Source organism: Sorex araneus, chromosome 8, assembly GCF_027595985.1.
Source record: "Sorex araneus isolate mSorAra2 chromosome 8, mSorAra2.pri, whole genome shotgun sequence".
NCBI lineage: Eukaryota > Metazoa > Chordata > Mammalia > Eulipotyphla > Soricidae > Sorex > Sorex araneus.
This window is the reverse complement of record NC_073309.1, coordinates 22,704,945-22,730,315: the sequence shown is the minus strand read 5'-3', so window position 1 is coordinate 22,730,315 and position 25,371 is coordinate 22,704,945. Positions and strand designations below refer to the sequence as shown.

The 25,371-nt window shown below is 63.1% G+C and overlaps 1 protein-coding gene across 1 annotated transcript; it reads right to left on the bottom strand.

Moving 5' to 3' along the window:
* Nucleotides 1-208: 208 nt before the first annotated feature.
* Nucleotides 209-19,052, bottom strand: CCDC102A (coiled-coil domain containing 102A). Its single transcript, XM_055145927.1, has 9 exons — nt 18,988-19,052; nt 11,959-12,701; nt 10,444-10,667; nt 6,920-7,028; nt 3,876-3,992; nt 3,539-3,748; nt 3,019-3,189; nt 2,316-2,419; nt 209-633 (listed from the first exon to the last, which is right to left on the bottom strand). Exons 2-9 carry the CDS (start codon nt 12,538-12,540, stop codon nt 504-506), a joined length of 1,647 nt encoding a protein of 548 aa, XP_055001902.1. The 5' UTR covers nt 12,541-12,701; nt 18,988-19,052; the 3' UTR covers nt 209-503.
* Between the last annotated feature and the right edge of the window lie 6,319 nt (nt 19,053-25,371).

Sequence of the window (25,371 nt, the reverse complement as noted above, 5' to 3'; positions counted from 1 at the left end):
AGGGAGACTGCACCAGGCCTGGGACCAGGCCAGGCTCCGTCCCCTCCCAGGGGCTGGTTCGGAGCCACTCAGCATCTCGGAAGGCCCTTCTTCACCAGTGACAGTGACTTTCTCACGCACGCACAGTGGCATTTCCCGAGGCCTGGCCCCGTGCCCTCCCGCACGCCCCCCCCCGCCCCCGCCTCACGCACGCAGCCCTTGGCCTCAAGTCCCTTTATTACCACAGGCTGAGGTGACCACACTGTACAAGGAGGGGTCCCGCCCAATCCCGCAGCCCAGGGCGGGTGTGTATGGGGGGGTCTCGACACCCGCTTTTCTCCCCAGGCAGAAAGGGGCTGGGTGCGGGGGTCGCTGAGGCCAGGTGCGAGTGAGCGCTGTGTCTGTGACCCCGGACTGAGCGTCGGGACTGGGCACTGCCGCCTACGACGGGCACAGGTGGACCCTGCCCGGCTTGCGTGCTTTGGTGGAGAGGAGACGTGCGGGACGCGGCGTGGGGGGTGCGCTCAGGACACCTGGAGCTGCAGGTCCTCGTCCTCGTCCAGGTCGCTGGCTCCGTCCGCGGCCTCCTCGCTCCCAAAGCGAGCGCTGCGGATCTTGCCAAAGAGCGGGGCGTTCTGCTGCTGCCGGCGGAGCCTTGGGGGGGCGAACAGAGGGGAGGGGGGTCAGGGAGCACCCCAGCACCTCCAGTCGCCTGGCACAGGTGGGGCCCTGCTCCCTGGGACCGTATCCCATTTTTTTGGTTTGGTTTTGGGCCACCCCAGCTCAGGGATCGTTCCTGGTGGGCTCAGGGGCCCCTATGGGATGCTGGGGGACTGAACCCAGGTCAGCCGCAGGCAGGCAGGGGAAGCTCCGTAGCCACAGTACTCTTGCTCGTGCTGAACCGAGGGAGGTGGGAGCATGCCGGGCTGCAGCTAACTAATTCCCTAGCCCCAGGCCCCTCTGTTGCTGGGCTCCCAAGACCCTGGGGCGGGGGATGCTGAGGGGAGGGGGCCTGAGTCTCTCCCACCCCAGTGTCCGTGAGAAAGCCCCCAGTCCTTCCGTCCGTGGACGTTCCTCAAGCCAAAATTTATGAGGCAAGCACGGCTGCCCCTCCCCCCGCAGCAGGCCCCGGCCGCCTCTTACGGGAAGGCATGAATTATTAACACGGGGTGGGGGGCCGCGCGCCTCCATTACCGCCTGCCGTGATTTAGTGCCCTGTCCCCGAACATTAAAGCACAAAAGTTGGGAAATCAAAGGAGTCGTTGGCCCCCTGACTCCGCCCACCGCACGGGGCCCCCCCGGAGGGAAAGCACAGCCCCCCGCCACTCGGGGGGAGTGGGCAGCGTGTGGAAGAATGTTCTAAGTGGCCTCAGGAGGAGCGGGTGCCTGGGGCTGGGGGTGGGCAGCCCTGGAGTGGGCAGCGTTGGCCAGACACCAAGCCTGACTTGGGGGCCCTCCCCGGGCCTCCGCACGACAGGCAGAGGGGGAAACTGAGGCTAGGCCACAGGCAGATCCTCAGCACGGTGCAGAGTGAATGTGCCGTGCAGCGCTGTGGCTATGTGGCCGAGGGCCTGGCGCCCCAGAGAGAAAAGCCCTTCCTTCCCCTCTCTCCTGGGAGCACAGCGCCGTCTCGGACCCAAACAGCCGCCCCCAGGAGCTCGGGCTGAGTCAGGAGCTGGCTCAGCGCTCAGGACCTGCCCGGCCCTTTTACGAGCGTCTTTAAGCTCTCGCAGCCGAGAGGGAAGGAAGTGCTGCTATCGTGCCCATTTTACAGCTGACGAGGGGAAGAAAGAACCCTGACACAGAGAGGTTAAGTCAGTGGCCCAGGACCTCACAGCACGCCGGGATCCCTGCCACCCAGGCAGCCGGGTGGCAAGGCCAGGGCCGTCAAACAGGCGAATGCGGGTGAGGGCCTGCCCAGGGCCTGGCCCCGGAAGCACGGGCAGGAGCTGTGGTTGAACTGGCCCTGACGGGGGTGGCAGGACGGGCGCCGGCCGTCCTCTGCCGGGAGAGAGTGATTCATAGGGGGCCGGCTGGGCGTCCTCCCGAGGCCCTTGCGGGGGCGGCCTCCCAGGTCCCAGCTGGCCTGGGGGGGCCACGTTCTGGTCAGTGACCCCCCACCCCTGGGCCCCACCCCTGGCCCACCCGGGTCCGGCTGGCCGTGCTTCCTGTGCGCCCCCCCCCCCTCCGTGGCCCTTCCTGTCTGGAGGGAGGGACGCTGCCCCAGACGCTTCCTCCTTTGTCCTCCCCGGGACCCGGGCTCCGGGCCTTGGGTCTGTCCTGCTCCTGTGGCCGGCCAGGCCCTGCCCGCCCCCCCTGGGCCCCCCGCAGGGCACCTGGACTGCAGATGCTCCAGCTGCACTTGCAGGTTCTCGCCGTGCTCCGTCTGCTCGTCCAGCGACCGCTGCAGCTTACGCGCCTGGTTGTGGGCCTCGTCCAGCTGCACGGGAGCAGAGCCAAGAGCCTGAGGGTCACCCGGGGCCACTAGCTTGGGGCCCGCAACTCCTGCCATCCCTCTGTGGGAGCCCCGCTGCAGAACTGCCTCCTGTGAAGCTAGGTCGTGAAGAACCCCAGCCCTGCTCCCCCACCCCTGCTCCCTCCACTCCTGCTCTCCCCACCCCTGTTCCCTCCAATCTTCCCCCTTCACCCCTGCTTCATCCATCCCTGCTCCCTCCACCCCTTCTCCCCCAAATCCTCCCCCTTCACCCCGGCTTCATCCATCGCTGCTCCCCCACCCCTGGTCCCTCCGCTCCTGCTCCCTCCAATCCTCCCCCTTCACCCCTGCTTCATCCATCCCTGCTCCCTCCACCCCTTCTCCCCCAAATCCTCCCCCCTCACCCCGGCTTCATCCATCCCTGCTCCCCCACCCCTGGTCCCTCCGCTCCTGCTCTCTCCAATTCTCCCCCTTCACCCCTGCTTTATCTACCCCTGCTCCTTCCAGTCCTCCCCCTTCAGCCCTGCTCCCCTCCCTTCCACCTCCCACCTCCTCCAACACTCCCCCCTCCGGGTCCAGCACCCAGGGCACCTCCCTGTCCTCACCTCGTCTTCCGCCTGGGCCAGCTCCTTCTTGAGCTCCTCCACCCGGAGCCGCAGCTTCTTCACCTCGGCCTCATGCTGCTCCACCCGCCGGTTGGCATGTGCCAGCTCAGCCACCTTCTCCTGCAGCTGCTTCTTCAACTTCCCGTGCACGTGCTTCAGGTCGGCCAGCTCCTGGGGGCCGGGGTGGGGGTTGGTGCTGAGAGTCAGCGGACACACGTGGGGAGGGTCCAGGGTGCTGTCGTGCCTGCCCCAAGCATCTCCCACCCACCGGCTGTCCGAGGGGCGCGGAGGCTGCGGAGGGAGACCCCTGGGAGCGCAGCCTGGAGATGTGCTGAGGCTCTGCTGGGGTGGCTGCTCTGTGTGTGTGTGTGTGTGTGTGTGTGTGTGTGTGTGTGTCCCGATTCTGCTCTAGGGGTGGTATGTGGGCGACCGTGAGGAGTCAGGGATGGAGCCTGGGTCCCCTGCATGCTGAGCCTGCGCCCCGCCCACCGCGGCCTCGCGCCCGGCCCACCGAGCCCACCTTGTTCTTCTCGAAGAGCGCGGCCTGGCTGGCCCGCAGGTCGCAGTCCAGGGCGCTGGTGGCCTGGCGCCGCCGGCGGGCCAGCGCCTCCTCCAGGTCCCCGACCTGCGCCCGCAGCTTCTTGGTCTCCCGCTCCAGGCCCAGCTTCTCGGTCTCCAGCCGCTCGCGGCGCCCCCACTCGGCCGCGTTCTCCGCCTGCAGCCGCTCCATCTGCCGGCGAGCAGGGGGTGAGGGCCTGGCGCGCCCGCCCCACCCTGGGGTGCAGAGTGCGGGGCGCTTCTGGCCTCCGTGTGGGGACCCAGGCCGGGGGCACCCAGGCGACGGGCAGGGGCCTCACCTCACCCCTCAGCTCGGCCATCTTCCTGTCCATGCTGGACCGGGCCCCCAGCTCGTCCTCCAGGTCCTCGGACATGCGGCCCAGCTCGTCCTGGTGGGCCTCCTTCAGGATACTCAGCTGTGGCACAGAAACGGCCAGTGACGGGGCTGCCGGGATCCAGCCGGGCACCAGCTCCGGGGTGTGTGCTGGGGGTCCAGCAAGGAGCCTGTCGCTAAGCTGGACATGCAGCAAAGACCCCGCAGTGGACCCTCCCGCCTCCCAGGCCCTCAGCGACGGTTCCCGCAGGTCCCACAGCCTGGCCCTTGGACACACCCATCCCTGGACCGCCCCTGCTTCAGTTGGCTCCTCCCCGCTCCCCCCCAGTCCACCACACCTGGTCCTGAGCACAGCCCAGTCCTGCACCGGAAACACACCCATTCTTGTCCCTGGCAGGGCCTATGGGGTCTACCTGCTGTGTTAGTTTTTTGGGGGGTGGGGATCTCACTCGATGATGCTCGGGGCTTATCCTGGCTCTGCACTCAGGGTCACTCCCGGTGGTGCTCAGGGGCCACACGGGATGCTGGGGATCGAATGCGGGTCAGCTGAATGCAAGGCCAACGCCCTTCCCGCCATCCTATCGCTCCGGCTCCTCTTCCTGCCACGTTCTGCAGGACGGGGGCCTGGGGGAGACTCAGTCTTGGGAGACTCGCCTGCCCTGCCCAGCTCGCATCACGCAGCACCCGAGAATGTCTTTCTGCGGCCTGGGCACACACTGGCCAGCCCCCAGCAGATCTCAACAAGGGCCTTCAGTCATATCGGAATCAGTGTTTACTTTCTTAAAATAGATTTCCGAGTCCCACCCAGCTGTTCTCAGGGTTTACGCCTGTGTCTGTACTAAGGGATCATTCCTGGGAGTGCCTGGCGAACTCTATGTGGTGCTGGGGACTGCACCTGGGTCAGCTGTGTGCAAGGCCAGTGTCCTACCCACTGGACTATCTCTCCAGCCCTGGGGTGCTTTGAAAATAACAGAGTAGGGGCAGAAGAGAGCATAGCTGGCAGGGCGCGGGTCTTGCGTGTGGCTCCCCCCCGTTCGATCCCTGGCATCCCATATGGAGAGCCCCACCAGGAGCGATCGCTGAGCACAGAGCCGGGAGGGAGCCCTAAGCACAGCCGAATGCTGCCCCAAGCAAAATGAAACAAAGCATAAAATAACGCGGATTGGGACCGGAGAGATGGCGTAAGGGCAGGGGCACAGGCTCTGCATGCAGAGGTCTTGGTTCAATCCCCCAAACAAAGCCAACAAAACAAGGCAGGTTCTTCTGGGGGACAAGCGGGCGTGGGAAGCTAAGAATTCTCCAATAAGCGTCTGTCTCTCTCAGGGCACAGAGCAGACAGGTTCGAGATCCCCCCCAGCCTCCGGAAAGGCAGCAGGTCCAGCCGGCCTTTCTCTGGAGGGGCAGCGCCCCCTGGTGGCCACGGAGAACTGCACAGGCGGCGTGAAGCCCTGCCCGCCCCCAGTCTCCTCCACTCCGCAGAGGTGGAATCCGGAATACAATCAGCTTTCTAACTGCCAAGGGGTTCCCCGGGAGCTGGCACCCCGCAGAAGCCCAGTGCACGCTACTTCTAGGCTCCTCCCCTCGGTCCTGATCTACAGACTTGGCTCCTCTGTGGCCTATTACTGCCTTCCAGCCCCGCTCTCACTCACTACTCCCCCCCCCCCCCTCTCTCTCTCTGCTTACTCCAGCCCCAGGAGCTCTGCACTTGCTGTGCCTTTTGCAGGAAATCTGCCCACATTGTCTCAACAGCCCTCGAGAGGGTTTCTACCCATTTGGTGGGTGTTGGGGCACAATAGGCAGTGCTCAGGGCTTACTCCTGGCTCTGTGCTCAGAGGTCACTCCTGGTGGGTCTTGGGGGACTATAAAGGGGTGTTGAAGACTTAGCCCGGGTCAGCCGCAAACAAGGCCAGTGCCTCTCTCGCCGCACCATCTCTCTGCTCCCCAGTGCCTCTCTCCTGTACCATCTCTCTGCTCCCAGTGCCTCTCCCCTGTATCATCTCTGTTCCCCAGTGCCTCTCCCCTACATCATCCTTCTGCTCCCAGTGCCTCTCCCCTGCGCCATCTCTGTTCCCAGTGCCTCTCCCCTGTACCATCTCTCTGCTCCCAGTGCTTCCCCCCTGTACCATCTCTCTGTTCTCAGTGCCTCCCCCCTGTACCATCTCTCTGCTCCCAGTGCCTCTCCCCTGTACCATCTCTCTGTTCCCAGTGCCTCTCTCCTGTACCATCTCTCTGTTCTCAGTGCCTCTCCCCTGCACCATCTCTCAGCTCCCCAGTACCTCTCCCCTGCACCATCTCTCTGCTCCCAGTGCCTCTCCCTTGCATCATCTCTCAGCTCCCAGTGCCTCTCTTCTGTATCATCTCCCTGTTCCCAATGCCTCTCCCCTGCACCATCTCTCTGCTCCCAGTGCCTCTCCCTTGCATCATCTCTCAGCTCCCAGTGCCTCTCTTCTGTATCATCTCCCTGTTCCCAATGCCTCTCCCCTGCACCATCTCTCTGTTCCCAGTGCCTCCCCCGTACCATCTCTCTGCTCCCAGTGCCTCTCCCCTGTACCATCTCTCTGTTCCCAGTGCCTCTCCCCTGCACCATCTCTCTGTTCCCAGTGCCTCCTCCCTGTACCATCTCTCTGGCTCTCCTTCTCCCCATGCTTGTAGGTTTTGCCTCCCACGTCACTTCCCTGGAGGCTTCTCCCCAGCCACACTGGGCGGGTGGGTGGGAACCAGTCTTGGCAGGACTGCCGGGGTAGGCCTGACTGCCTGGCACTTAGACTTGACGATGCTGGGGACCTCCAGGGCCGCCCTGGAGGAGCAGGGGTAGGCAGCGTCAGGTGAAACTGGGCCCTGCACAGGCCAGGCACATGCCCCGCCCCAGAGCTGTCTCCGTGATGCGGGGGGCTCTGGCAGACCCTGTCACTGGTCCTCATGCTCTGTGCTGGCCGGTCCCTGTGGCAGGCCCCTGTCTGACAGTGACAGTAGGTACCGTGGCTGGCCCCGGCCACGGGCCACACTCACCTGCTTGAGCATCTCCTGCTTGGCCTTGCTCAGCTCCTCGTACTTGATCTTCCACTGGCTGAGCTCCCCCTCCAGCTTCTCGATGCTCCTGCTCAGGGCCAGCTTATCCCTGGGGGGGACACAGGGGCACACGTGGGGCGGGCCCCCTGCCACCAGTGCACAGGCCTGTGGCTTAGCCTCACCGCGTCTGGCCCAAGGCTTCTGCTTCAGCATTCACAGCCTGGGGTCAGGCACCCCTCTCTGCGTGTCTCCCGGAAGCAGCTCTCCCCCCCCCCCCCGGCTTTCAGTGTGGGGCTGTCCAGGTCCCCAGGGCACTCGCTGCCGTAAGCAGGTGTCTGCCCTGCCCGGTCGCTGGGCTCGTCACCAAGGGAGCCTCTGAGGCTTGGTTTGAACTTGGGGTTCGGCGGCTGGAGAAGTTGGAACGTTTTCTCCAAGGACTCTCGAACAGGGGGGTCAGCTCTTGCCCTCTTCACTGGGGGGTTCCCCAGCCTCTGCCCTGAGCCACAAACAGGAGCCTGTGTCCCGGCCTCGCACGGGGGCTCGTCCCCTCGCAGTCTGCACTGCACCCCCTCTTCAGAGTCCAACATTTCTTCTCCTTTTTATTTTCCCTGAGTGGGAAGCACACAGTGATGGTGCTCCTGGGTCTGTGCTCACTCATGGCGGGATCGGGGGATCTGGGACTAAACCCTTGTTGGCCGAGTTCAAGGCAGCACCCTACCCAGTCTTAAGTCTCCAAACAGCACCTCACGCTTTCATGGGGGTTCTCCGAGGAGCCCAAACCTCCTCTGGGAGCCTGCTAGGAACCACGGGTGTTTCCGGCCATCACCTCAGCAGGGCGTGACGTGACTGGGGGGGGTGCGGGGGGTAAGAGCTAGGCTGACATGTCCAGGACTTGTGCCCCAGCCCCCACTCCCTGGGGCATCCGTGATTGTGGAGCGCCCCCTCCCCGCCCCCGCCCACCCACACTCCAACGAAACTCTCCACGCCAAGGACCGTCTGTGTGAATGTGGAGGCATTTCCCAGAATCTGCGAGGATCCCAGCGCCATCCTGGGGAGAGTCCGAGCGGAGCAAACACACACACAGAGCTTCAGCCCGGCACCTGGCCCGGAGCTCCCGCAGGTCAGCCTTGTACCACGCACCAAGGCCTCGTTATTCCTCCTACAACATCGGTCTTCGACAACCCTGACCCCTACGGGGTGTGGGGATGGGTGGGTCCAGCCCGTCCTTGTCACATGCATGAAGCTCAATTCCTGGGCCCGGGTGACGAGCTGTGCTGTGTGTGCAGGAGGCTCGGGCCCTGGGCCTGGCACGGCAGCGCCCGCTCAGACCCCGGCACCAAGTCAGGAGTGACCCCTAGCACTGCCGGGGGTGCCAAACCAAAATTAAGTGAAAAAGAAAAGAGGATTGAGAAAAAGGGATGATGTCTGCTTCATCACTGGTCCCTTTCCCTCCTGTCTGCTGCAGGTGGGGCCCGTGGCTGGAAGTTAACTGGCGCCCAGGGAGCGGGCAGGGTTAGGGTGAGGCAGAATCTGTTCCACGCTGGCCCCCAGCTGGCACTGGGGTCTGTTGGCACTCACCGGGGCTGACAGAAGCACCACCCTCGTCCCTGCCATCACCTTCACATAGCAAGTGTCTAAAAAGGGGCGTGAACGCGGCTGGCCCGGGTTCAATCCCTGGCACCCTACATGGTCCCCTGCACCAGCCAGGAGTAAGCCCTGAGCACCCCTGGGCGCAGCCCCCAAACAAAACAAAGCAAAAAGTGGTGTGTAGGGACAAGAGACGGCATCTGGGAAACTGCTCTCTGGGTAGAAAGAGGACACTGCAGGGGCCGAGTCACAGCACAACGCTTGCCTTGCATGCAGTTGACCCGGGTTCGGTCCCCGGCACCCCACATGGTCCCCTGAGCACCACCCAGGAATGATCCCTGAGTACAGAGCCAAGAGTGAGCCCTGGGGCTGGAGTGATAGCACAGCGGGTAGGGCGTTTGCCTTGCACGCGGCTGACCCGAGTTCGATTCCCAGCATCCCATATGGTCCCCTGAGCACTGCCAGAGGTAATTCCTGAGTGCAGAGCCAGGAATAACCCCTGTGCATCGCCGGGTGTGACCCAAAAAGCAAAAAAAAAAAGTGAGCCCTGAGCACTGCTGGGTGTGGCAAAAAAAAAAAAAGGCACTGCAAATAGTTCTGAGAGGGAGGCCGTGCCATGGCCAAAGTGACGGTGACCACCTGTCTCAGCCACGCACACAGCCCTGTCCTCCTCACGCCTGGCCAGCTGGCAGGGCGGTCTTGGGCTTGTCTGTGTCCTCGGCTGCTGCCCAGGGGCTCCGTGTCCACCTTCCTCCCTGGCCACTCTGCCTGGCCCGTGGGTCTCACACACTGTCCTCAATATATTTCTATCTCCAGCCCGCCCCATCTCGCCAGGTCACTCATTCATGGCCCGGCTGCCTCACTGGTGTCCCCCTGTCACTGCACCCTGCTGGCTTCTCCATCTCTTAGCCCACGGTCCCCTCTCCCCGCGAGACTGAAAACTGCGAAGACTGGGACTTGTTTATTATTGTGTGGGGGGCGCACCCGGGATGCTCAGTCTGGCGGCTACCAGGGTACTGCTGGGGGCCACTAGGTACTAGGCAGTGCTCAGGGCCCATGTGGTGCCGGGGATGGAACCAGGGCTCATGCGTGCCAGGCCAGGCTTGACCACTCGGGTCATATTTGGTCTTATTTATGGTTGTCCCCTCACGGCTGGCACAGAGCCCGGCCCCGAGCAGATGCCTCAACACCAGAGTCTGAATTTAAAAATAAATTAAAAAAAAAAAGCAGCAGCAGCAGCTTGTTTTTTTTTTTTTTTTGGTTTTTGGTTTTTAGGTCACACCCGGCGATGCACAGGGGTCACTCCTGGCTCATGCACTCAGGAATTACTCCTGGCGGTGCTCAGGGGACCATATGGGATGCTGGGAATTGAACTTGGGTCGGCCTCGTGCGAGGCAAACACCCTACCTGCTGTGCTATCACTCCAGCCCCTTGGAGCTGGAGCCGGTAGGACACTTGGCCGATCGGGTTCAATCCCCGGCATCCCATACGGTGCCCTGAGCACTGCCAGGAGCATTTCCTGAGTGCAGAGCCAGGGGGAGCCCCTGAGCATCGCAGGATGTGCTCCCCCACGCCACAAAAAAAGAAAAAGCTGGCAGGGAGGGCCCACGGGGTCGCTGCGAGAGCCCAAGGCTGTAACCCAAATAGCTCAGAGAGTCTCCCTCCCAGGAAACCCATTTTCCTTTATTTTTTGACTCTTCTGAGTCATGCCCAGAGGTGCTCAGGGCTCTGCGCTCAGGAATTACTCCCAGCGGTGGTTGGGGGACCAAAAGGGATGCCGAGATCCAGCCCAGGCTGGCCACATGCAGAGCCAGCACCCTTCCCGCTGGACTATTGCTCGGGCCCCTGGGAACCCACAGTGGCCTCTTGATTCAAGGGTACCCCGCCCCTCCCGGCCCCGCCCCTGCCCCGCCCCCCCTCTGCCCCACTTGACTCACTCGCGCTCCTTCAGCAGCACCTTCTGGGACTCGTCCAGCCGCAGCCGCAGGGCGGTCAGCTTGGAGGCGTCTTCCTCCGTGGCCACCGCGTCCTCCCAGGGCAGCCGGCTTCTCTCCAGGCGGCCCACGCTGCCCCGGCGGGCCCCAGCCCCGAGGCTGCTCGCCTCCCAGCCGCCGTCCGGCTCCTCGGCTCTGCTCTTCAGCAGGGTCTCCAGCTCCAGCTCCTGCGGGCACCGAGGCACGGGCTGACCCCTGCTAAGGCCCCGCCTCCTGGCCTCCCGGGGTCTGGGGGCAGCGCTGTGGGGGACGTTACGCGGCCCTCTGGGCCCTGGGGTACCCCACTTCCGTGGCCTCCTCCTTCCTCCTTCTCTTGTCCGCCTTCACCACTGCAGCCACAGGGTCTCTGTTTCCCCCTGGCGGGGGGGGCCGTCCAGGGCAGGGTTGGGGGGAGGTTGGCCAGTGTCACTGCATGGCTCGCATTGATGGGAGCTCAAGGCTGGGTCCCCTGGCTCCCCTACCCCTGCCTGCCCCCCAGGGTGGGCCTCTGACCACCAGCTCCGCTCATACCTGCTCCCCCAGCCCCCACCCTCCTAGAGAGCCTGCCCGGGCTTCCATATCCAGACCAGGACAGGCCGTGCGAGGCCCCAGGGCTGAGATTCCAATTCCCAGCGTCTGCGACTGTCTGGAGATGCCCGGGAAGCCATCTCACCCACAGGGAACCTGGCAGAGACAGGTCATGGGCCGAAAGGGCCAGCGAGCTGAGCCCTCAGACAGGAACAGAGCCAGAAGTCTGGGGCAAAAAGCAAGAGCACACTGGCCCGCAGGGGAGAGACAAGAAAGGGCAGCGGGAAACTCAGCAGCCAGTCGGGCTCTGCCCCTCCGCGCTCCTGGCTGTCCTCTGCCCAGTGCTTGGGGCTCTGGACTCATGGGGTTCGGCTACCCCCCTAGTCACCTGTGGGTTAACTCTGACTCGGAGGGTCTGGGGGCTGTCACTGGACAATGCATGTGGGGATGAGTGCTCCGTCTGCATCACTGCAGGACGCAGCTACCGGTTCCTTCCAGTTTCCAGAGCCGCTGCGCGCCCCCTTGGACCCGGGACCTACTCTGAGCTCTTACTGAGTCCTGGCCATGTGCTCAGGAGTCACTCCTGGCGGTGCTGGGAGACCATAAGTGCGATGCCGGGGATGGAACTCCGGTCGGCCGCGTGCAAGGCAAGCACCCTCCCCTCCGCGCTATAGCTCCTGCTAGTTGCTTTCTGATGGATGCTATCTAAGAGCCCTCGGTTCTGTTGACTGAACAGATTGTTCAACTGGGACCCCCACCCCCTCCCCGAAACCTGAGACTCTTCCCTCCTGGGGGTCTCAGAAAGGGCTTGATCTGGGGGCTCCGAGGACCTTAAAATATTCCCAGTTCCACGCTGCAGCAGCGGCGGCGGCGGCCGCTTCTGCCCTGATGCGCTGGGCACTCCCGGCGCGCGCGCATCTCCCCAGCCGCGCCGCCTCCCTCCGCGCTCACCTGGCTGCCTTGGGGCCTCTCGGACCCGACGTCGCGCACCGGCTCGTGCTCCCTCTCGGGCTCCGTCTCGGGACCGTCGCGGGCGCCCCGCAGCCGCGCCAGCTCGCGGCCCCGCGCCTCGCACTCTCCCTGCGCCTCCTGGCGCTCGCGCCGCGCGCCCGCCAGCTCCTTGGTGAGCGCGTCCAGGCGCTGGCGCAACTGGCGCACCTCCTCGCGCGCGCGGTTCCGCTCGGCGCGCACCTTGCTCCACTTCTCCCGCCAGTTGGCCGTGCAGTCCGACCACCAGCGCATGGTCTTCTCCATTTGCGCCGCGCGCGCGCGCGCCTCCTCCAGCTCCCGCAGCCGCAGCTCCTCGCGGCTCTCCCAGTCGCCGTCGGCCAGCAGCGCGGGCGCCGGGGGCAGGGGCAGCGGCAGCGGCAGCGGCGGCGGCTGCGGCCCCGGCGAGGGCGTGCCGCTGGGCGGCGTGGGCGGCAGGGAGTCCCCGCCGCGCTCGGGCGGCACGGGGCTGCCCAGGATGGTGAGCAGGCTGCCCTTGGACAGCTGCGGGGACTCGGCCAGGCGCGGGCTCGCCCCGTGGCTCATGGTGCGGCCGCACGGGCAGCGGGGCTGGGCTTGAACTCGCCGCCCGGCTCAGACGCGGTGCGGGGGGCGCGTGGCGGGCGCGATCCGATGGCGCATGTTGGTCACCCCTCTCCGCTGTGCCTCGTCGCCGGGTGTGTGTATACGTGGGTGCCTCCTCGGACCTGTGGGAGAACCGCGTTACTAGGCTGGGGCCACTGTTTGGACACCCCACCGGCCCGTGGGGGCAGCGGGAGGGGCAAACAGCGTTCGCAAAGGCGGGAAGGCGGCAGTGGTGGGCAGGGGGCTGCCACCGCTTCTCCGTTTGCAGCTCTCTGGCTGCCCCTCGAATCCACCTGCAGCGTGGCAGCTGTCCACACGTTCTGGCTCAGCTCACAACGGAACGTCTTGACTGCTCCACCCTGCCTCTGGGCCTGCCTCTTCCTGCACGGGACTAGCTCTTGTCAGCCTTGGGTATCTAAGACATCACCGCCTCCTAGAAGTCCGCTTGGACTACAGGTGGTGAATGGTTTTTCCATCACCGCACAGGCCGTCTCTGCGGTACTGTTCACCTGTCTGTGATCCTGTCTGCGCCTCCTCCCACACGTCAGACTAGGAGTTTGCGGAAGGCTGGGGCTGGCTCCCGGCCACTGTTTAAGTCCCAGCACCTACGCCACATGGCGGGGACACCATGTGAGGAGTCTGCCCTCCGCCAGCCGCCATGCTCAGGACCTCCCGTTGTCCCGGCAGACATCAGGGGACTGACTCGAGGCACCCAGGAGCACAGGGTTCAGCAGGTGAAGCCTGGACTGGACCAGATGTGGTGTCAGGGGTCCGAATGCAAACACTGGGAGGCTCGGAGAACCACACAGGCACAGTGACACACAGGGCGGGCATGCCTGCAGCAGCGGCAAGGACACCCAAGCCTATTCTCCAGCGCCGGGAGACAGCAACAGGGCTGGAGCACATGTGTGATCCCTGGTGCTGAGGGGCAAAAAAAGCAGCAGCCAAGGAGGGGCCAGCGTGATGGTACAATGGGTAACCTCACTCAGCGCTGGTATGACCCCCTGAGCCCCGCCAGGAGGGACACCCCGAGTGCAGAGTCAGGAGTAAGCCCTGAGCATCTCTGGGGAGTGACCCCAAACTGAAACAAACAAAGCAGCAGCCAGGAGTCGAAGAGATGGTACAGCAGGTAGGGGGCCAAAGAGATGGTACAGTGGGTAGGGCTGGAGAGATGGTCAGTGGGTAGGGCTGGAGCAGGTAGGGGGCCAGAGAGATGGTACAGTGGGTAGGGCTGGAGAGAGAACATGGCCTGTAGGGTGCTGGCCTTGCATGCAGCGGTCACTGGGTTGCTTCCTGGCATTGCATAAGGTCCCTGAGCACTGCCAGAAGTGATCTCTGAGCACAGACCACTGGGTGTCCCCAACCAAAACAAAACAAAAAAAGCAACCACGGTGGTGTACAAAAATACAGTGCTGGTCACTCCAGCGGCCAGCCCCGGCCACTGCCAGTGGTGATGACCCCTCTCGGGGGCACTGCCAAGCCTTCCCCACGGGGGCTCCAGCTGCACATCCTTCAATCCAAACCCCACCAGGTCCCTGACCTGAACCCCGAGCTCTGCCTGCGCCGCCCAGCAGGCCCCCTCCGGGCTCAGCTCACATGCCATGTGCCAGCCTGGGGGTCCACATGCCCATGCAGCACCCCTCAGCCGCCCCACTGCCCCAGTGCTCCCTTGCCCTGCAGGCATGACCAGTGTCCATTTTATACCACCAGGGGGCAGTGTGTCTGTATGTGGGAGTGTGCCTCTGCTTTCACAAGAGTGTGTGTGCATGTGTGTGCGCACACCTGCCTACTTGTGCAGAGGTGAGGCTGAGTCTGTGTGTGCCCATTTGGCACACGTGTCTGGGACCATCTCTGCACCTCTCCATGGTGTGCCTTTGAGCACGCGCCGTCTGCCTGGGTGCTCTGAGTCTGAGTAGGGGCGTGTGGTTGATGCGGGTTCACCGAGGTATCTGACGTGCAGGTGTGAGCCCACTGGGACCAAGCAGTCTCTTCACGGGCCCAGGAAGGGCCTCACTGCGGGGGGCTAAGGCACAGGACTTGCTTGGTTTCCTGCCCGGTCCCCTGAGCACTGCAAAGTGAGTCCTTGAGGGCCCCAAGCACTGCCGAGTTGGCCCACGGAATCGCCAGCACCGCCTCCTTGCTGTTCACTGACCCTCCAACCCAGGTGGCCACGGGCTCCTCAGCACACTCAAAGACTCCTGTCCCCTGTCCCAAAGGGCAGTCTGCCTGTCAGGGGTCCCTCAGCAGTCAGTGGGACACAAAGAAAAGGCTGCTGATTGGCCACAGCTCTGCCGGGGTGGGGCTTTGTGCCTGTGTTCCTTTGCTGCTCCCCCGGGAACTGTTTTAAACAAGCAGGTGAGTCTGAGACCCTGGATTGGGCTGATAGCACAGCGGGTAGGGCGTTTGCCTTGCACACGGCCGACCCGGGTTTGATCCCGGCATCCCACATGGTCTCCCGAGCACTGCCAGGAGTAATTCCTGAGTGCAGAGCCAGGAGTAACCCCTGTGCATTGCCGGGTGTGACCCCTCCAAAAAAAGCAAAACAAATAAGATGAAAATTAAGACCCTTGGATTGAGTACTGGTTTTCCCCTCACCCGATCTCCTTCTGGCAGGAGGGAAACAGGCCCAGGAGAAGCTGAGGGACTGTGAGTGTGGTGACGAAACCGGGCCCGAAGCTGCTGTCTGGGGTGAAGCCAAAGAAACAGAGGGTAGAATTATCACTGCAAGCACAGGCAGTGATGGACAAACGCTCCACACAGGCGTACACACACTCACACGCACACACACACATGCACACTCACACACACACATGCACACTCACACACACGCACACACACACACATACAGGTGCACACTGACCTACACGCACACATCCAGAGTCACAGTCACTCGCATACGTGCAAACACATGTACACACACGCACACAACGAGCACTTCCACTCACACACAGGCACACACGCCCACAGACGCGCACACACACACATGCGCGCACTGCCACACTCCCGTTCCTCCTCTCCAGACTTTCCCCGCCAGGCGTCACCATGTGATACTCTTGGAAAAGGAAAACAATGTGAGCGTCTGCTCTGCGGAGGAGGAGGCAGGCAGGAAATCCGCTGCCAGCCGGACGCCCCCGCGCCTAGCTGTGAGGGGGGTGGTGAGGGGATCCCGCCCAGGCAGCCCCTGAGCTGAGGTGGGCAAGGCGGAGAGGGAGCCCCGCGTGGGGCGCTGCCAGGCCTGGGGGCGTGGGCAGCGGCTCCTTCCAGGAATCCCCAGTCTGTTGCAGGGGCAGGGCGGGCGGGCACCACCCTGAGCCCTAATGGCTCCCAGGCTTCCCGCTGAACGCAGGGGGAGTGAAGGAGGGGGCGGGGGTGGGGTGCAGGGCAGTTCCAGAAGCAGCTCCCGTTTCCTGCAGCCTGGCCCAGCCCCTCGCGGAAGCTCAGCAGCCCGCCTGCCTGTCCTCTGAGTGGGGTGGGGGCCCAAGGCCGGTTTTTGGGGCGGTGGGGGGGAACCCCTAGGCCCGGCCAGCACTCCAGGAATCCTGCACACCCAGGGCCTCAGGGCAGTCAGACTCCATCCAGTGAGCACTGCTCCCCGCCCCCCTGCCTGCACGGCCTCGGGGGCGCACACAGGCCCTGCCCGCCTGGGGCCTTTCCCAGGGCGTGTGCAGGTGTGTGATGGGGGGGCTCCCGGCTCAGCCACACAGCCCCTCCCCGCCCAGACGGGGTCCCGCTCAGCTGCTCACCGCTCCTCCTCAGCCTCAGAATCCCCCACCTCCCGCACACGCTGGCGTCTCCCTGCCCCGGCCGCCCTCTCCCAGACTGGCCGCCTCTGTGCCCGGGGCAGCCAGGACAGGAAGCAGCGTTTGTTTTCGGGGGGCTGCAGGGCGGACTCGGCGGTGCGGCACGAAGAGTGGGGGTCAGCGCCTGGGCAGCAGGCTGCTCTGAGACCGGCTGCATCACCTGCCGGCAGAAAGGCACGTGCTTCCTGCAGCCTGTGAGCTGCAACGTCTCTTCAACGTATCTTCTCTCCTTTTTTTTGGGGGGGTGTGTGGTGGGCCACACCTGGCGATGCTAGAAGTACTCCTCGTGGTGCTCGGGGGACCCTGCAGGATGCTGGGATTGAACCCAAGTGGGCTGCGTTGCAAGGCAAGAGCCCCCCTGACTGTGCTATCCCTCCAGCCCCTCTCCTACCAGCAAACTCCTACACATCCTTCAGAACCCGCGGGGTTTCCCCTCCCCGAGGAAGCTCTCTCTGATCTCTGCTCTGTAGTGAGCGCACCCAAACACTGGGTCCCCCACCCCCTCCGGTTCCTCAGCAGCAGCAGCCCCAGGAGAAGGTGGGGGTGGGCAGCTCAGGCCAGCCTGCAGCAGATGTAGCATAAATGTTTCCAGGCTGGGGGTGGGGTGGGGTGGGAGCTGGGCAGATGCCACTGGGAGGGGACCCCTGTGACCAGGGAGGTGTGTGACCCCTGGAGGCTCAGGACTGGCTCAGTGGCTAGGCTCCAGGACAGGCAAACTTCGGGGGTCTGTCAGTGGCCAAGCTCAGGTCAGAGGTCAGAGGTCATTTCAGACCCAGACCCAGACCCAGTCTCAGGCCTCTCACACACTGAAGCTTAACTGACCCACAGATGGACAGCTGTGTCCTGTCCTTAGCATGTTTGGATGACCCAGTGTCCACTGAGTGATACTGAGCCTGCATGTGGGCCAGCAAAGGGGACTTGAGGGGGTGACCTGGGGCCTCACTGCATAACCCCCCCCCCACAGCACAGTTCCCCCCTCTGTCCTCCCAGGACCTGCAAGGTGGGGCTGTGGGGCTGTCCCCTGGCCCCACGCCTGGCTGTGGGCAGGGAGCAGAGCCGGCAGGAAACCGCAGAGGGCAGCCTGATTGAATAAGTGCAGGGTCCACGGCTGGGCAGCCCGCAAACCGTGACACCTGTCCCTCCGACTGATGCTGAGGCTTCAGCTACCACATCCCTCGGGGGCAGACCTGAGCGTCCCTCCGGGAGCACCTGAATCCACTGGGAGGCACCTTGGCCTGTTCACCCCTGTTCACAGATGGACACACACACACACACACACACACAGGCTGGGGGCCGGACGGATGCTTCCCTCCTGCATCTCGGGCTCCTTAGGCATCAGCCCAGTGAACACGTACCGAGAGGGTGGCACAGACAGATGCGCGCACGCGCGCACACACACACACACACACACACACACAGGCTGGGGGCCGGACGGATGCTTCCCTCCTGCATCTCGGGCTCCTTAGGCATCAGCCCAGAGAACACATACCGAGAGGGTGGCACAGACAGATACACACACACACACACACACACACAGAGGCTGGGGGCCAGACGGATGCTTCCCTCCTGCATCACGGACTCCTTAGGCATCAACCCAGAGCACACGTACGGCGAGGGTGGCACCCCTTCACCGGGCCGACGCCCGCTGCCCCCAGTCACTCTTCTAGGCCGCTGGTCCGAGGGGCAGGTCCCTCTGTCCCTCTAGGTCCCTCTGTCCCTCTAGGTCCCTCTGTCCCTCTAGGTCCCTCCCTGCCCCATTACCTTCGCCCGCATGATGGATGGGGCGAGCCTCGAGCAAGATCTCGCAAGTTCTGTGCAACAGGTGGGCAACCTGAATCTCAAACGGGCTGTGTGGCCCTGAACCCATGCAACCCATCCAGGGACCCGGGACCACCCACACCCCGAGAAAACCCAGCCCGGGCGAGCGAGGGGCTGCCCAGAGCCTGACGGCGCCCACAGAACTCGGCAGGACAACAAGCCTCTGCCCCATCAGCCCCATCTGCTTCCAGAAGTCCACTTCCCGGCGTCCCTGGCCGCCAGTGACCTAAGAGCTCATTTCCTGGCCCCTGCCCCAGCCGTTGGGTCCAGCGGGCCGCCCGGGTCCCCCCGGGTCCCCCCAAACCACCCCCAGCGGCGGGCGGCGGGGGTTCCCGACCCAGCGCCGCGAGGTCCCGCCCACTCACACACTGGCCTCCCATTGGTCGCCCCCGAGCGGTGCTGTGCTCCGATTGGCTGCGCTGCCCGTCCGTCCCGCGCTCGCCATGGAGACCACGTTGGGTCCCCCGGGAAGGTTCCAAATTCCGCCTCCGCCCGCCGCCCCCCTCCCGGGTGTCCGGCGCATTCCAGAGGCGGCCTGGGCCTCCCCCCGCGGCGCCCCCATCCCGGGAGCCCCTCCAGGCGCGAGACCCCCCGGGCTGGGGCGGGGGCCTGGAGGTGGGGGGGGTGGCCGGGGGGGCTGGAAAAGTTCTGTCGAGTTCGGGGGGTCTGAGCAGCACGCCCCCCCCTTAACCCCTTCCGTCCCGCGGCAGGCCCAGCGGCCTGGAGGGGCTAGGCGGGGGGTGGGGGGGTCCCGCCCGGGACGCGCTGGCCGCCCGCCCCCCGCGCTCACCTCGGCCGGGGACACTCGCGGGCTCCGGACGTCCGCGCCTTCGCGCCGGGCACTGCTGGGGCCGGGCGGGCCAGCCAGTCTCCTCCTCCCTCCGGGGGCGGGAGGGGACGGCGGGGACACGGGGCGGGGAGGGGCCGGGCCGCCGCGCGGACGGGCTGGGGGGCGCCCCGCCGAGTGTAGGGGCGCGGGCTGGTGGGCGGGCTAGCGGGGCGCTGAGGCTCCGCCCCCGCCGGGGGCCCCCGCCTGGAAGCGGGGTGGGCGCGGGGCTGGGGGGCCCCAGCGGCTTGCCAGGCTCCGGCTGCCGTACCGAGGGGGCGTCCGTTGGATTACGCGTAGAGCCGCCGAGTGCAGGGCCGAGGTGGCCTCAGTTTCCCCAGTTTCCCCATGCACGACCCAAGCGTGCAGACGCAGACCCGGGCGGCTGGCCCGCAGGGCGGAGATTTTCAGTGTGTGGTTCAGTGTATCTCGAGGCTGGCCAGACGACCCCCCGCACCCCCCCCACTAACCCACCGCCCTGGGAACTCCCAGGGGACCTTAGTGGTCATCCTGGGGGGAGAATGTCTGCGGTTTCGGGGGAGTCCGGAGTGGGGTGGGGGTAGGGGGACAGGGCTGGGATGGCGTCTCCTCTCTGCATCCCGTGCCCTGGACGGCTGCCTGCAGTCAGTTTACTCACAAAGAGGACAGAGCATGCCCAGCCGTGGCGTGGGGAAAGCCTTCCAGATTGGGGACTTAACCTGGAAAATAAAGCATTAAAAAAATAAATGAAGATACCAGGATCTGGGAATTAGATGCCAGAACTGAGAGAAGAAGTGGGTTCTGGGGATACAAAGTAGCAATTTGGATGAATCTAGAAATTGAACCCATAGCTGGATGGCTCCCGTCACTAACTCTGGATCGAATCCTGGAAATGGACTCAGAGGCTAGATTTCAGGTGCACCCTACAAAACACACACACACACACACACACACACACACACACACACCACAGAGTAACCATGATATTAATTAGTTCACTTGCAGTGATCACTTCCCTATGTTGCACTGTTGTCCCGTTGTTCATCAATTTGCTCGAGCGGGCAAGTAACGTTTCCTTTGTGAGACTTGTTGTTACTGTTTTTGGCATATCGAATATACCACAGCTAGCTTGCCAGGCTCTGTTGGCTTGCCAGGCTTTGCCCTGCGGGCGGGATACTCTCTGTAGCTTGCCAGGCTCTCTGAGAAGGATGGAGCAATCGAACCTGGGTCGGCCGGATGCAAGGCAAATGCCCTACCCGCTGTGCTATCGCTCCAGCCTCAGTATGTTTATCAAATCACGTACACCTTATTCACAATTTATATTTAAAAACCAAACCAAAAATGAACTGCAGGGAATAAAAAATAAAGTTTAGTGTGAGCCCACGATGGGCAGCGTTTGGAATTTGATTGCAACTTGCCTACTTTAGTTGGAGGGAGAATTGGTCCATTGCAGCAAGAGGGTCCTGTTTTGCTAAAATATTTGAGGTTTTCACACCCAAGGGTCATTCTTTGGGTGCTTTGGGTGGACCCATGGCTGGAGTATTTCTCTTACAGATGTTCTCTTCACTTGTGGTCAGCGTCTGCTTCACCCCATCCACTTCGGGGAAATTTCACACTTTCTGAAAAACGGGTAGTTTCACTGGTCCCTTCATTTGCATGGGCCGTTGCTGAGAGTGCCAGAGGATGGTTTGAGTGTGGCGTCTGGACGGAACTGGTCTGGCCTTGCTGACTCCGCATCTGGGACGCTGAGACCGAGTCCTCAGAGAACCAGCTCCGCATCAGACAGCCGGGGAGATGCGTGGGAAGACTTTTGACTGACCTGTGACCTCAGAGCCCAGAACAGCTGGGTTTTCCTCCCTGGGACTCCTGGGTGGAGGGGCAGGAGCTGACTGGCCGTGGAACCCAGACACCAAACACCCATCACACACACACGCACTTGGTTCTTTTTCTTTCTTTTTTTTTTTTTTCTATACCCAGTATTACTCAGCACTTTACCACTGTACTCCAGCCCTGGTTCTTAAGAGAGGAAGCAAAAGTAGTGTCCCAGACTCTCTCTTTTTAATTCATTACTTTTTATTTATTTATTTGCTCTTTTGATCACACTCGGCAATACTCAGGGGTTACTCCTGGCTCTACACTCAGGAATTACTCCTGGCAGTGCTCAGGGAACCATCTGGGATGCTGGAGATTGAACCCGGGTCAGCTGCGTGCAAGGCAAACACCCTACCTGCTGTACTATAGCTCCAGCCCAATACTTATTTTAATTTTTTTTTTTTTTTTGCTTTTTGGGTCACACCCGGGGATGCACAGGGGTTACTCCTGGCTCTACACTCAGGAATTACCCCTGGCAGTGCTCGGGGGACCATATGGGATGCTGGGAATCGAACCCAGGTTGACCGCGTGCAAGGCAAGCGCCCTACCCGCTGTGCTCCATAATTAATATTTTAATTGAGTCACCTCTCTCTCTCTCTCTCTCTCTCTCTCTCTCTCTCTCTCTCTCTCTCCCCCCGCTTTTAGGGCCTTACTCCTAGTGCTATGCTCAGGGATCACTCCTGGCAGGGCTCAGGGTACCGTATGTGGTGTCAGCAATTGAACCTGAGCCAACCACTTGCAAGGCAAGTGCTCTCCCCTGCATTACAGTTTATAATGATCTCTCTGGTGTGCCAGGCTGTCTTCGTGTGTGTGTGTGTGTGTGTGTCTGTGTGTCTGTGTGTGTGTGTGTGTCTGTGTGAGAGTTGGGGGCCACACCCAGTGGTGCTCAGGGCTTACTCCTAGCTCTGCGCTAGGGCTCCTTCCTGGCAGCTCGGGGAAACCCTACGGGTGCCACCCAGCTAGCTTTCAGAGGGAGTAGCGGGGCAGGGCAGGTCTGTCCATTCGAGGAGCCGGGCTGGGCATGGACTGCCACTTTAGGATTTAGCAGTTTCCCTGCACCATTACCTGTTTCACGGCGCCGGGGCCTGGACGGTATTGGCCCGAGTCACGGGAGAGCGGGTCTAAGCCCAGAGCCATCTTTCACTTTCTGCTTTCCCGCCTGTTCCCGAAACCCCCACTTCCGGGCAGCCCTCCGGAGTCGCAGAGCTGGTCTCACTGCCACTGGCCTGGCCTGTTCTCTCCCCGACACGCGCCCTTTGCGCAGAGACTCGGGCTGATGCTGGCAATCCTCGCTGGGGGCCGAGAAGATGGCAGCCCCGGGGCACCTGGCCGCACCCCCTCCTATCCTAGGGGTGGGCAGAATGTTCCCAAGTCAGAGCGTTCTCCGGGAGGGCCTGGAGCGACGGTGCAGTGGGAAAGGCGCTTACCTTGTACTCGATCCACCCGGGTTTGATCCCCGGCATCCCATATGGTCCTGCCAGAGTGATTCCTGAGCACAGAGCCAGGAGTAAGACCCGAGCACTGCGGGTGAGGCCCAAACACGGGATAAAGGGGGGAAAAAAGAAAGCCACCTTCCTCAAAGTCTGGCTGGGGACCTGGCAGAGAGGGAGGGAGAGAGAGAGAGAGAGAGAGAGAGAGAAGTGACAAACGTCCCTTCACTGTCCAGCATCCCCTGAGGCCCTAGACCTGGCCCTGGAGGTGGGGAACCTGAGTTGGGGGCTGTGGGGGTGCAGGAGACCTCACTGCCAGCAACCCCTCCTCCCCTTCACGCCACCTGAAGCCTTTCCTGCCCCTGGGAGGCTCATAGCCCAGAGGGGTTCCCGGAGGGGGCCACTGCCCCGCCCCCAGGCACTCCCGCTGTCCCTCATGGAGGCAGCAGCTGGCATAGCCCCGGCTAACCTTCAGCCGGGACCAGACCCGGAGAAGCCTGCAGGCGTTCTGGACCCTCGCAGTGACGAGGCCGCCTGCCCGTGCAGGCACCACACCGGTGTCGTCTCCACAGAGATGGAGGCTGAGGTTGGAGGTTGGGAGGTTGGGAGGTTCAGAGGTCGCTGAGGTTGAGAGGGCTTCATGCTCGCCCCAGACCCCCAGCCTGCGAGGGGAGGTGTGGCAGGTGGGTGGTCCCGCCTGAGGGCTTCGCCATCACCCACCTCAGTGCTCAGGTGGAGCGGGAACCTTCTTTCCCTCTCTGTAGATGGGGAAACTGAGGCCCAAGGACACAGCTGCGAAGGGTCTTGCAGGCTGCCGTGGAGGATAGCCCTCCTCCCTCGCGCCCCCCGTGCCCCCTGCAAAGGGGAAGCCGTCCCCCTAGGGAAGGAGATGGGGTAGAGGGGGGCGGGTGTGGCTCTTAGAGGAAGCCCAGGGGCCCTCGAAAGAAGAAGTGAAGTGAGCGTGGTGTGAAGAGATTAGAGAGAAGTGGGGGAGAGCCAGCAGGGGTGACGGGAGCAGCGAGGTCCCTGACTTCCTCCTTTCTCTGCACACCCTAGAGGGGACAGCAGAGGACAGCTCCTCCGGTCAGCGCAGACCCTCCCGGCACAGGCGGGCTCCCTGGCCCTCTGGGGCTCGCCAGGTGAGTTATGGAAACGGGCCATGGGGTGTTCAGTCTGGTCCCTCCGCACCGCCCGTGGAGGGAGAATAGATGTCTCTCTCTGGGCCTCAGTTTTCCCATCTGTAAAGTGGGGCTAGGGTGGTATCCCACACTTCATGGGGCAGGGGTGAGGGTCTGGGTCGCTCCTCCCAGGTGCCCCTGGCTGGGGTGGGGGACAGTGTGTCTCAGAGCTGGGACTCACAGGACCCTTGTCGCCCTGTGCATGGCCACGGCTTTCCTCCCTGTGAATGGGGGGGCTAAGAACAGACCATCCCCGGGCTCGAAGCCGGTGAGGTCCGGGCTGGGCCCCCCATCAGCCCCCCCAAGAGAGGATTGAAAGCGTGGCTGAGACGGGGTCCCGAGGAGGGAGTGGACTGTGGGGGTGCCTGGTCAGCGATGGAGAGGAAGGCTGCGCCCCCAAGCCCCCTCATGCCCGGGAGTCTGGGTGTCCCCGGCAAACTGGGCTCCCTCGGGCCATGAGCAAACCTGAAGGGGGAGGCCAGGCTCCTTGCCCCGAGTCTCCGCTGCGGGACTGGACACTCGAAGGGCCGGTCCAGGGCACAACTTTCAAAGGCCCGTGCGGGTCCCGCTGGCCCCCCCCCCCCCCCCGTTTGCATCTAAAGAGGGCCTTTGCTCAGGACCATGAAGGGCTGAGATGGAGCCCAGGGCAAGGCAGGCGCTCTGGCCCCTGAGCCATCTCCCCGGCCCTGACGCGGGGTCTCGCGCCGCCACCTGGTCTTCTTTAGGGGACCCCAGTGTGCAGAGTGGGGCGAACTGGGCTGGAGCCTGGAGCCCGAGGTCAACTGGAACCGCCTTGGAGGTCAGGGGAAGACTCCTGGCCCCAGAGAACCCCCAGAAGGAGTTGTGGGCGGAGGAAGAAAGTCCCGGAGGTTGTGGTCGCTCAGAGAACAGGGAGGGGGCTTGGGGGTCTCATAGAAGTGAAGCTCCCCGTTCACACCTGGAAGGGGGCGGAGGTGACAGCGGCCAGCTGGGGAGCTGGGGGAGGGGCCACTTCCGCTTTGGTTTTGACTCCCAGCTGTGGTGGGGTGCCGGCTGGCGGTGGGAGTGGGCTTCATTTCCTTCGGGCTTGCCGGGGAGCAGGGTGGGCAAGGGCCTGGGCCCCACACCACCGCCTCAGTTTCCCCCCTGGTGAAGCCAGGGGTGGTCGTGATGGCTGGCAGGGAGGTCCTGTGCAGTCAGACCAGTCTTGTCCCCTGGAACATGTCCAGTGGGTTTATCTTGCTGCTTCCCTCTGTTCCTCGTGTCTCTCCTCGGAGCTTGGAGAGGAAAAGTGAGAGGAAGAGTGAATCCCCTAAGGCAGCAGGACAGAGAAACAGAGTCCTTTTTGTTTTGTTTTGTTTTGTTTTTGTTTTGGGGCCACACTCGGCGATGCACAGGGCTTTCTCCTGGCTCTGCACTCAGGAATTACTCCTGGTGGTGCTCAGGGGACCATGTGGGATGCTGGGGATTGAAGCTGGGTCGGTCGCATGCAGCAAATGTCCTCCCCGCTGTGCTATCTCTCTGGTCCCAGGAAACAGCGTTCTTGATGCCGAGGTCTCTATTCTCTGTGTCTCTCTCTGTGCCTCTCAGAGGGGATTATTGAACCCAGGACTCATATCTCATGCAAGCAGGAATTTTGCAGTTAAGCCACAATCCAACCTTCTAGCCTCTTTCAAAATAAACGCATATAGTAATAACTAGAGGGTTTTTTTTTGTGTGTGTGTGTGGGCAGGGTATCACACCCGGCGATTCTCAGGGTTACTCCTTGCTCCGCACTCAGTTATTACTCCTGGCTGTGCTTGAGGGACCATATGGGATGCTGGGGATTGAACCTGGGTTGGCTGCATGCAAGGCAAAAGCCCTCCCTGCTGTACTATCACTCCGGCCCCAATAGTATTAAGATACATGGT

What these genes read in the sequence shown, in the direction of transcription:
- CCDC102A (XM_055145927.1), bottom strand. Translation starts at nt 12,540, where the DNA reads ATGAGCCACGGGGCGAGCCCGCGCCTGGCCGAGTCCCCGCAGCTGTCC. An exon ending in AGAGGCCCCAAGGCAGCCAG is followed by an intron (nt 10,668 to 11,958) that starts GTGAGCGCGGAG and finishes CGGTGCCCGCAG; the next exon opens with GAGCTGGAGCTGGAGACCCT. An exon ending in CTGGAGCATCTGCAGTCCAG is followed by an intron (nt 634 to 2,315) that starts GTGCCCTGCGGG and finishes CGCCCCCCCAAG; the next exon opens with GCTCCGCCGGCAGCAGCAGA.